The sequence below is a fragment of the Loxodonta africana genome, chromosome 6, assembly GCF_030014295.1.
Source record: "Loxodonta africana isolate mLoxAfr1 chromosome 6, mLoxAfr1.hap2, whole genome shotgun sequence".
NCBI lineage: Eukaryota > Metazoa > Chordata > Mammalia > Proboscidea > Elephantidae > Loxodonta > Loxodonta africana.
Window position 1 is genome coordinate 124,664,329 of NC_087347.1, and position 12,316 is coordinate 124,676,644.

The following is a 12,316-nucleotide window of genomic DNA, read 5'->3' on the forward strand; positions in this document are numbered from 1 at the left end:
AGCTACCATTTCTTAAGATAATGTTTCTCAGCTAAATTCTATACAAATTAGTTCACTTATTCCCCACAGTGGCTTTGTAAGTGAAATGATTACTGTTACATTTAAAGTGAGCATGTTGAGGAGCGCGGTATGAGGACCCGGGCAAAAGCACGCACAGGACTTTCCTGAAACAAGAGACTTACACAGCTTTGTCTGTTCCACAGCCTGGGCACCTAGCCCTCCTGCTATGCTCACCAGATCCGGCCAGTAAGTGGCTCCCAATGACCTTCTTCTTCTGCTGTCACGTGAGTGAATCTGCTCCTTGCACCATGGGAGCCTGACAGAAACATGGGGGCACCCAGAGATTGACCAGCCAATCTCTGCCTCAATGCTTCTTATGGGAGGACCAAGAAGGAGAAGGGGCTTGCTTTTCTCTCCCCACCCAGGCCAGGCTGTAGAGGATTTCCCTCTATGGGTGACACAGGTGACATTGCTCACTTCAGCTCATCTGTGATAAGGAGGGCAAGCTGGGGGCAAGTTCCAACCAAGTCTCCTGTAGGGCCTCAGCTACCTCAAAGGCTCCACCTCATTTCTCTGCTTTTTCTTTGAATATATTGATGCCAGGGAGGGTATTATATTGATGCCAAGTGTTTTGTCTTCAATTTCACTAATTCTGACTTCAGTTCCTCAATTCTACTCCTCTGACTTTCTATTGAGTTGTTTAATTCTGAAATTTTATTGTTAATCTTCTGAATTTCTGATTGCTATCTCTCTATGGATTCTTGAAGCCTATGAGATTTTTCATCATGCTGTTGAATAACCTTCTTAATTTCCTCAACTGCTTTATCTGTGTGTTCCTTGGCTTGTTCTGCATTTTGACTGATATCCTTCCTACTCTGTTGAAGAGTTCTGTATATCAATCTTTTGTATTCTACATCTGATAATTCTAGGAATACCTCTTTGTCTGGAAGATTCCTTGATTCTTTGTTTTGAGAGCTTGTTGAAGCAATCATGGTCTGCTGCTTTATGCAATTTGATATTGACTTGTCTCCGAGCCATCTGTAAGTTATTATATTAGTTCATTTTATGTTTGCTTATTGTATCTTAGCTTCTTGCTTTTTGTTTTGATATGCCCAAATAGGCTGTTTGAGTGAGCTAGCTTGATTATTTGCACCTTTGAAGCTCTGTCGTCAGATGGCTAGACCCGTTACCAGGTATACGAGCCTAGGAGTCTATTCACCTTTCTTGTATGGATTCAGCTCAGGTGTCCAGGTAGTTGGTCACGAAGTGTGTGGTGCAGGTTCTGTCCTACAGTCTTAGAGGACCAGTGGTAATTGGTATAGGTGCGGGTATCTGGATGCAGCAGGTGGTTATGCTCTGAGCAAGGCAGCGGGCTGACGAACATCCCCTGTCTGTAAGGAAAGCACGTCCCTGTTACCTAGAGCGCACAGGTGGGTGGCTTCTGCAGCTCGACCATGGGCACCCAATGCTTTTGGCTGTAAGGAATGGAAGGCACCTCTTATTCTTGGCCCCCTGTTGCAGGTGGCTAGGTGATGTGGGTGGAGCCACCAGTCCTCAGGCCCCTGATGTGGGTAGGTGAGTACCCTGTTTAATAGGCAGAGAGCTGTCAAATATCAAAAAACCTCCTTTCCACCACACAGCTGAAACAGCTGAAGTCAGATCTCAGGCACATACACCATTGCAGTCTTCCAGCAATGGCCTAAGCACCTGAAATGGGCCCATACAAGTCCGTGCAGGGGTGAAAGGCATTCAAAGTCCGTGGACCATTTGTGCCTGGACAGGAGCCACTTCTTCCCTGAGTTCCTAGCTTAGGAGAGCCAGCAGATTATCTTTTCCCCCAATTGTTAATTTATTTCTTCTCCAAGGCTGGGGGAATGGCTCAGGATGTGCAGCAGAACCTATCTCAGGCCATCGAAGCTGGTTTGGGGCTGGGGGCACAGTAAATCAGACGCAAGTACTATCTTTTGCTGAGAGTGCTGTTCTTCTCTGATTCCGGAGGTGTGAGTAGACTGTGCGGGTCACTGTCCCTTCCTGGGGAAACCATGTCCTGAACACTACCACTAGCCCCACTGCAGTCGCACCAGGGATTGTGTCTGAGGGGCACCAGTTCCTTCTGAGTCAGGTCTGGCAACTCCTTGCTGCTTCTGAACCACCTCTCCCTCCCCCTGCCGCTCAGTCTGATTTCCTAGCTTTGATTTGACGTTCAGGACTCCTAGCTTGTCATATATACAATTGCTTCATTCGTTTTTTTGGGTCTTTGTTGTAAGAGGGATTAATGGAAGCGTGTGACTACTTTGCCATCTTGGCCCCACCTCATCTCCACCTCATTTCTGACTCTGTCTTTGGAGCCAATTCTCTTTTGTTTTCTCTCTCTCAAGCCTTGCTTTCCATCAAGTATCTGCAGTCACTCATTCACTTAGTCAAAAATACATTGAACACCCAGTCTGTGTAGGCCCTGTGCAGGGGGAAGAAGAGGAAACTGGCACGGCCAGTCCATGCCTTCAGGTCGGGGCAGAACAGTTCAGCAAACACGTCTTTACAGTGCAGGGCAGGGGAGACAGGAGAGAGAGAAACAGAAGGTCTGTTCTAGTCACGATGGCAGCTAAGCCAGTGAAGCTATGGGCAGCCAGGAAATCCTTCTTGAAGGAGTCTGAAAAAGTGAGTGGAGGTCGACAGAGTGAAGAAGAGAGGGAAGAGTGTTGTAACAGTGGGATCAGCGTGTGCAAAGGTCTGGAGGCGTGAGAGAGCCTGACACAAGCAATTTGGTTGAGCCAGGTGGTAGTACTAGGTGTGAAGGCATGGACAAGGGCCACATCAGGAGCTAGAGAGCTATTGGAGAGCAATGAGCATTTTAAACACACCAGATTCTAATTTTTTAAATAGGCATCCCTTACTTCTCAACGTGACTTAACATTCACCATCATCTTTCCCAGAGGCTTGGCACTCTGAGTCTCATGCCTCAGGGCTGAATGAAGGCCTCCAGGCCCTGTCATTGGAATTGTAGGCATTCCTCTTGGACACTTAGGCAGAGGGCAGCCACTGACTTTGCCGCACCTGAGGTTGGTTTTGTCAGGACCTCACTCTCCACCTTTTCCAGATACTGCTTCTGGTACAGCAGAGGGCCCAGGGAATCAGGAGGGATTGACTCAATGATGCCTGCTATGAGTGTCACAGACCACAGTCTGGCTCCCCATAAACAGCTTCCACAGCCACTTAGGAGACGAAGAGGCTCAAACTATGATCGATAGTGGGGTTTGGGGACCAGGTGGCCTGTCACCCATGCTGTCCTTCTTCCTCACGTGTTAGATGAGTGACTTGCCTAAAGCCTCTACAATATCCCAACTGCTTGTGCCTCTGCCCACCACCACCTCTTGATGTTTCCCTGCCTCTGGCTTCTCCTCAGCAGTGTCTTCCTACCTGGCAGGTGAGGCTTGGGGAAGTTCAAGGCTCAGTGCTAGGTGTAGTCCTCTTTCCTCACCCACACTCTCCTTGAACAATCTCAGCCTCAGTTGCCACCTATATTGTTATTGTTGTTAGATTCAACTCATATTGACCGCATGTAGAACAGAACAAAACGCTGCCCGGTCCTGCACCATCCTCACAATTGTTGCTATGTTTGAGCCCATTGTTGCAGCCACTGTGTCAACCCATCTCATTTTCTCCGACCCTCTACTTTACCGAGCATTATGTCCTTCCTTCTCCAGGGACTGGTCCTTCCTGATAACATGTCCAAAGTACCTGGGATGAACTCTTGCCATCCTCGCTTCTAAGGAGCATTCTGGCTGTACTTATTCCAAAGAAGATTTGCTCTTTCTTCTGGCAGTCCATGGTATATTCAATATTCTTCTATGACACCATGATTCAAATACATCAATTCTTCTTCAGTCTTCTTTATTCAATTGTCCAGCTTTTGCATACATATGAGGCAATTGAAAACACCATGGCTTGGGTCAGGTGCACCCTTAGTCCTTAAAGTGACATCTTTGGTTTTTAACACTTTGAAGAGGTCTTTTCCAGCAGATTGCCCAATGCAATGGGTCGTTTGATTTCTTGACTGGTGTTTCGATGGGTGTTGGTTGTGGATCCAAGAAAGATGAAATCCTTGACAATCTTTTCTCCGTTTATCGTGATGTTGCTTATCGGTCCAGTTGTGAAGATTTTTGTTTTCTTTATGTTGAGGTGTAATCCATACTAAAGGTTGTAGTCTTCGATCTTCATTAGTAAGTGCTTCAAGTCCTCTTTGCTTTCAGCAAGCAAAGTTGTGTCATCTGCATATCGCAGGTTGTTAAAAATGAATCTTCCTCCAATCCTGATGCCTAGTGCTTCTTCATACAGTTCCTCTTCTCGGGTTATTTGTTCAGCATACAGATTGAATAAGTATGGTGAAAGGATACAACCCTGACACACACCTTTCCTGATTTTAAACCATGTTTTGTTCGAATGACTGCATCTTGCTGTATGTATGGTTTCCTCATGAGCACAATTAAGTGTTCTGGAATTCCTGTGCTTCACCATGTTATCCATAATTTGTTATGATCCACACAGTCGAATGCCTTTGCATAGTTAATAAAACACAGGTAAACATCTTTCTGGTAGTCTCTGTTATCAGCGAGGATCCATCTGACATCAGCAATGATATCCCTTGTTTCACTTCTTCTTCTGAATCCAGCTTGAATTTCTGGCGGTTCCCTGTCGATGTACTGCTGCCAGTGTTTTTAAACTATCTTCGGCAAGATTTTACTTGAATCACAGCAACACGTAAGCCACCGCAGTCTGACAAAAAGACAGACAAGTGGTACTATGCCACCTATATAGATGCTTATCTCCAGGCCTGACCTCTCCTCTGAGGTGTCTCAACTCCACACCTCTACAACTGAACTAAGGATTTTTGTCTCCTCTCCCCGCAAATTCCTGGTCCTCCTTAACCCCTTCCTCCAGTTGCTCAAGTTGGACACCTGGGAGTCATCCTGGAATTGCCCTCTCCCACCTTGCCCATGAACTAATTTGTCACCAAGTCCTGTCAATGTTACCAGCTAAGTAGCTCCACACCAGGAGTCCCTAGGTTGCGAAAACAGTTGCACTCGACTACTAGCCAGAAAGTTGACGGTTCAAACCCACCCGGAGGTGCCTTAGAAGACTCGTCACAGCCTCGAAAACACTATGGAGTAGTTCTGCTCTGCACATATGGGGTCACCATGAGTCGAAATAGACTCGTAATCAACTAACAACAACAAGTGGCTCTTGCATGTGTATGCGTCTCCCTATCTCCACCACCCCTTATGCAGCAGACCCTGTCGGTGCCCTGTCCATATCTCTGTGGTCTTTGCCTTCTGTGCATGCCACCCCACTTCCAGCTGCCAGCTCCTGAATCCCTTTGCCTGGGGGCTTTTTGCAACTGCCGGAGTCCACTTTTCCCCCATGCACAGCAAGACAGAAGCACAAGGAAATGAATGCGCCTTCCCCAGAAGCAGTGCCAACTCTGACTGATAGGGAATTGGCAGATAAATACTCCAGCTCCTTTGCCACACCGAGGGATGTGCTCTACACAGGCTCCCAGGGGGAATAAACTCCAGATGCCCACAGTGATGAGCAACATTGACTGGCTTCCTTCCCTTCTCTGTCTCAGTTCCCCACTCCCATACTTTTGTTTCCTTAAATCACTGTCAAATAAACTGCATGCATGTGAATCCTTGACTCAGGGTCTGCTTCCAGGGAACCTAAAGGAAGACACCTTTCATCTTAATCGTTTAGTGCTGCTACAACAGAAATACCACAAGTGGATGACTTTAACAAACAGAAATTTATCCTATCACAATCTAGGAGGCTAGAAGTCCCAATTCAGGGTGCCAGTTTCTGGGGAAGTCTTCTTCTCTCTGTCAGCTCTGGGGGAAGGTCCTTGTCATCAATCTTCCCCTAGTCTAGGAGTTTCTCAGCGCAGGGACCCTGGGTCCAAAGGATGTGCTTTGCTGCTGGGGCTTCTTTCTTGGTGGTATGAGGTCCCTCTCCTCTCTGCTCCATTCTCTCTCTTATATCTCAAAAGAGATTGACTCAAGATACAGCCTAATCCTGTAGATTGAGTCCTGCCTCATTAACATAACTGTCTCTAATCCTGCCTCCTTAACATCATAAACCAAGCCTGTTGCTGTCCAGTTGATTCTGACTCATAGGGACCCTATAGGACAGTGTAGAACTGCCCAAGAAGGTTTCCAAGGAGTGGCTGGTGGATTGGAACTGCCGACCTTTGGGTTAGCCGTCGAGCTCTTTAACCACTGTGCAACCAGGGCTCAGAAGTTAGGATTTATAACATGTAGGCTAATCACATCAGATCACAAAATGGTGGACCCGCAGCCTCCCAGTATACTTGTGTTCTTCACCAATCCGCCCTCCACACTGCAGCCAGGTTGATCTTCTCATAAGGGAGATGTCCATGTCTCTCTCCCCTTGAGATTCTTCAGGGTGTGCCGTTGCTCTTAGGAGCAGGATAAAAATCCTCCATGTGGCTGATGAGGTCCTGTGTGTGGTGGCCCTGCTGCCCCTCGAGCCTCATCTCATGTCTAGGCTTGTTCCAGCCACGGCGGACTTCTTCCTTTCCTTAGATGCACCATGTTCCCTCCCGCCACAGGTTTGTTCTCTCCACCTGAAGCACTCTTCCTTCTTCCCTTTGCCTTAGAGCTCAGCTCAAACATCGCTTCCTTGGAAAAGCCTTCCAGGTCAAGACTCCTTGTTGCACACTTACATGGAGCTCCAGACAGTACTGTGCTTAGCTCACTGTAATTGAATGTTAATTTATGGTTATTTGATTAACTTAACCCTCACCAGACAGAGTCATGACGGCAGAGACTGCTCAGTGCCCATCACTACCTATTCTCTCCTCTTTGTCAGTAACCGAACCTGATTTTGTTCAAGACAGTGATGTGCACAGCTATGAACTCCATCTCCAACCTCTGCTGCTGCCAAGGGTGGCTGCACAGTCAAGCTCTGGGCAAGGAGGTGCCAGCAGAATAACCTGGAGAATTCTAGGAATGTTTGGCTTCCTGGTATATCTCAAACTTCCTTCTCTCCTTCCTGCCAGAAACATAGGTATCCACCTCTCCTCCCTGGATGTGCAACAGCCATCTTACCACCATGAGGACAAAAGAGGCACATTAAGCAGAAAGATATCAGAAGGAATCTTGAGTCTGATGACATCTTGGAACTTTGCGCCAGTTCTGGACTTTTGTAATGTGTGAAAAACAAACTCCTCTTTGATGAAGCCAGTGTATCAAGCTTCTGCCATGTGCAGCACAATATATTCCTAAGTCATAGGAGAGCGGTCCATGTTCTGTTTTTTCTCACCATTGTTTCATTTATTCTCACCATATAACTGTGGGTGTTAAATAAATATCTGTTGAATAAATGCTTTTAATTTCATACCAACCCCATAAAATAGATGTGGAAACTGAGGTCCGAAGACATTTAGTAATTAATTCCAGATCACAGTCTAAAAGCCTAAGTTCTTTTCTTAAAGCCATGGCTCTCCTTATCTTTAAATGATAAAGAGCAAAGATGAGAAATGAAAAAAGGAAAGAGAAAGAAAATTAATATTTGAACATTAAATTATTATTTAAATGGATGGTTATTAATAATAATTAATATTTAAATTAATAATATTTGAGGAACATCTGTATTTTCCATAGTGTTTCTCATTTGTAACTACAATCCTGAAGTAGACAGTATCACCTCCATTCTACAGATTAAGAAACTGAGGCTCAGAGGGTTAAATAATTTGCCCAAGGTCACAGAGCCAGTGGGAGTCAGCCAGCATTAGACCCCAAGGTTTTCTGACCTCACACTGCCTTTCCTACTACCTCACTCATCAAAGCGGTGGTGAAGGTGACCAAACCAGCAAACCAGTTGTCTTCAAGTCAAGTCTGACTCATGGAGACCCCATGTGTGTCAAAGTAGAACTGTACTTCATAGGGTTTTCAGTGACTGAGTTTTCAGAAGGAGATCATCAGGCCTTTTTTCAAAGGTGCCTCTGGGTGGGCTCGAACCTCCAATCTTTCAGTTAGCAGCTGAGCACTTAACCGTTGGCTCCACCTAGGGACATCAGTGAAGGTGACAGTGCCTCTAAAAGAACCCCTACCTTGGTGAAGTAATCATGTAGAAGCTGAAGGTAAGAAAACACTGGCTATATCCACATTCCAGAGAGAAGAAAGAGTGTGATGATCTGGCTTTTTGAGTGTGTGTAAACTGCTCACCACGATCACTCAATACCACCCCACCAACTGATTATCTAGCTGAATAGAACTGGCCCAGCCATCCCCATCCCCATCCTGACCCAGGGAACAAGCTTCCCTTGATCCAGTGGAACCAGACATGATTCGAGTCCAAGAGTGGTCATGATGCTAAGGTGGCCATGTACCTGGTGTTGGCTGCTCCACCCCCAGGTCTTCTGTCCGCTCCCTGGAGAGATCCTGCAGGCACTGGTCTCGTTCCGCCCATAGCACCTGGAGCACATCGCACAGTCTGGGGAGGGCTCCAACCTGCAGGTTCGAAACCAAGAATGCACATCATTGCCACCAACTGGATTCTACCACATGAGGACTCTCTGTGAACAAGAATAGTGCCAGCCAATGGGATTTCAAAATGAGGAGTGCAAAGCCCCTGTCTGCAAGGAGCTCCTAGTCTGCAGGGAGGTGGAGAGAGCCACTACTGGGAATTCAGAAAATAGCTGGGAAAGTTGGAATGTTTAAACAGTCTATAGCTTTTCCACTGCAAATTTGCCCTAAGTTTATCAAGGCTCCTTAGTCGAGTGAACTATTTGCTTTCCAGGCATCTTAATAATAAGTCTGTAGGTCTTCACTTATTCTACTCCAGCTTTGCTGATATCTTAGTATTTGAAAGCTTAGTCTTGATTCAGATAAGTTCTTTGAAACCTACACTTAGCAATCTGTCCCACAGAAGAGAACAGACATCCAGCCCATAGGGAATGCAGACTGCAGGGAGGAGCTGGACAGAGGGTGGAGCAAGGACTGGTGGCAGCTCTGCCTGTCAGCACTTCCTAGAGTAGATTGCCTCAGCATGGCTCTGTGATTTTATTTGCGTCTGAGACACATATTGATAAATACGTGAAATGGATAAATAAATGAGTAAACAACTAAACAGCTGAATGAATTGGACTCCCAGTTTCATTTTTACAGGATGTGGGATTTTAATATTATGGAGCCCTTTCACATACGTTAGCTTACTTAGCTTCTGGTGGTTAGAGGATATGACCAAGGTTGTACACTCAAGACTCTTAATTTCAGCACCAGCCTTCTAAGAGTTCAAGGACCCCTCTTGCCAACACCATGCTACTATTTTCTAGGCGGCAATACCAACATAATGGAGCAGCACACTCCAAAAGTTCTGGGTCAGAGAACAATCGTTAAGGTGGCACTGTTTTCATATGACTCCAAAGGCAAACATAAATCATCTTCTGATTATCTTCTATTGTGGATCTTCCGTGTCATTGCCCTGCACTAATGCATTCTAAAAGATCTACCAGCTGTCAGCAATTGTTCTTTCACTCCCATTCCCTGACCTCAACTGTCTGGGTTTGTGGTCCCCATGAAACACACAGCTCATGTACCCTGGCCCAGAGCTTGTGATTGACCATGACTAAGAGCTGCTGCAGAAGTGCCTGGCCCTGTCCAACTCTAAGGTCTTATCATGCTCGTTCCTTCCCCACCTCACTCCTCACCCTTTGCCTCTATGTTTCCATTGCACCCCCACCGTAATATAGCATGGAGTCCTGGAGGCACAGTGGTTAAGAGCTCGGCTGCCAGCCAAAAGGTTGGTAGTTCGAATCTACCAGTCACTCCTTGAAAACCCTATGGGAGCAGTTCTACTCTGTCCTATAGGGTCCTATGAGTTGGAATTGACTCGACGGCAACAGGTTTTTTTTTTTTTTAATAATATAGCAGATCACTTAATCACATTGTTGTTTTTTTTTTTTTTTTTAGGCTCTTACATTGAAACGAGCAGTTTCCCTAAGAATATAGTTAACTGTCAAGAGAGCAGACATGTATCCCCACACACTTTTGCCCTTGTCCTCCTCCTTGTGGGGTTCTTACCTGATCCTAGCTGAAACCCATTGTCTCCTGCACACTCTGGATTTTCTGTGGTGGTGGCAGAAAAGCCTGAGTGGAAAATATCAACCTACAGGTCAGCATGTACTACCTTTAATTCACTAAGGATCTCAAGTAGGCAAACATTGTATTGAGTGTCTACCAAGAAATTGCTAGAGGTAGTATGAATAGGTACAATCTTTTAAGTAATTTAATAATATATACTAAGTATCACAAAAACGTCTATATGCTTTGGCCAAGCCTACTTCTGGGAATCCATTCTATATGTGGGAAAGCTTTACATAGAAAGTTTCTGTAGCAGGTTTATATTTAACAGGAACAACAAAAAAGAGAGAGATAGACTTCCACTCCCAGGAAGACAGTGCAGACATACTTTTCTCTATTCCTTCTCATCTATTTCTACAACGAAAATGCTGAACATTGTGTATAAAACAATCATAAAAAGACTCTGAAAAGTGGAGAAAAGAGGGCATACCATCTAGGAACTCCAAAACCCAACGAATGATATGATGAAGGATTCTCTGGGTTTTCTTTTTATCTCAGACTGGAGCTGAAAAAATCAGCAACCGAGAAATGCCCTGGGTTGCAAACAAAAAGAGGCCAAACAAAAGCCCACTTTCTCCAGCCAGATTACTAGGGAAGGGGCAATATAGCAAGACAGAAAACCTTTAGACAGTAACTCCTCAACTCCTGTCAAATACCACAGGAAGAAAAAAAAACTGTAGCCCCTACCTCCACCGATGCCAGCAAAGGCTGGGTGGGGAGCCTGGACTTCTGCCATCACCACGCTATAATAAAGCTGCCAGAGTGGTATCACAGGAGGCCAAGTAGGGAGCCAGAACTTTCATCCTGGCCACATGGTCATAAAACTCTCTCATGGAGACCTCATGGGGAACTGGTACTCCCCTACCCTCACCCAACATTAACGAGGACCTCCCCATTCTAGGTGTCAAATGAGGCCAAAAGGGAAGTTGGACCTCTGCTTCCATCTGACAGAAATAAGCAATGCCCCCTTTCCCTTGTAAGAAAGAGCCAACTAAAAGAGAAGGTTTAAATAAGACTCAGAGTCTCATAACATAATATAAAAATATCCAAGTCACAAAGATCACTCGTCATATCAAGAACCAGGAAAATCTGAAACTAAATGAAAAAAAGACAATTGTTATATGCCAACACTGAGATGACAGATGTTAGAATGATCTGACAAAGATTTTAAATCCATCATCATAAAAATGGTTCAATGAGAAATCATGAACATGCTTGAAACAAATGAAGAAATAAGTCTCAGCAAAGAAGTAGAAAATATAAAGAAGAATCAAATGGAAACTTTAGTACTGAAAAATACAATGACCAAAATAAAAAGTTCAGCAGATAGGCTTACCAGCAGAATGGGGGAGGGTGGACAGAAAAAAGAATCTGTGATATGGAAGATAAAGCAATAGAAATTACTCAGTCTGAACAACAAAGATAAAGTAGACCAAAAAAAAAAAAAAAAGAAGAACAGACTCTTTTTAAGGCCTCATGGGACTATAATGAAAGATCTAACATTTTTTTCATCAGTGTCTCAGAAGGAGAGGAGAAAGAGAATATGGCTGAAAAATACTTGAAGAAATAATAATTGAAAACATCCCAATTTGACAAAAGACATAAACTTACAGATTCAAGAAGCTGAACAAACTCCAAGAAGAATAAAATTAAAGAAATTCACACCCAGCACTTAATAATTAAAGATAAAGAAAAAATCTGGAAAGCAGCCAGAGAAAAACTATACCTTACTTATAAACCCAGAACCCAGTGCTGTCTATACCTTACTTATAGTTGAAGACAATTAGAATGACAATTGATTTCGCATCAGAAACCTTGGAATCCAGAATAAAGTGGCACGATATTTTTCAGGGGCTGGAGGAAAAGAACTGCCAACCCAGAATCCAATACCCACCAAAAATATACTTCAGGAATGAAGAAAAAATCAAAGCTTTCTCAGACGGGAAAAACTTAGAGAATTTGTCACCAGTAGACCTACTCTAAAACAATGGCTAAAGCAAGTAATCTAAACTGAAAGGAGCCTTGGTACATCAAGAAAGAAGAAAAAACCCAGTAAGCAAAAATGTAAATACAGTAGGCTTTCTATCTCCTCTTCAGTTTTCTAAATTGTGTTGATTGTTGAAACAAAAATCATTTCACTGTCTGATGTGGTTCTAAAT

At 44.5% G+C, this 12,316-nt stretch overlaps 1 protein-coding gene across 1 annotated transcript in view; it reads right to left on the reverse strand.

Moving 5' to 3' along the window:
• Window positions 1–12,316, reverse strand: part of SCTR (secretin receptor) — a 97,993-nt gene that overhangs the window by 58,901 nt on the left and 26,776 nt on the right. The window contains exon 3 of the mRNA XM_064287454.1: window positions 8,405–8,525. Coding sequence (XP_064143524.1) covers window positions 8,405–8,525 — 121 coding nt within the window. The remainder of the gene's footprint in view (window positions 1–8,404; window positions 8,526–12,316) is intronic.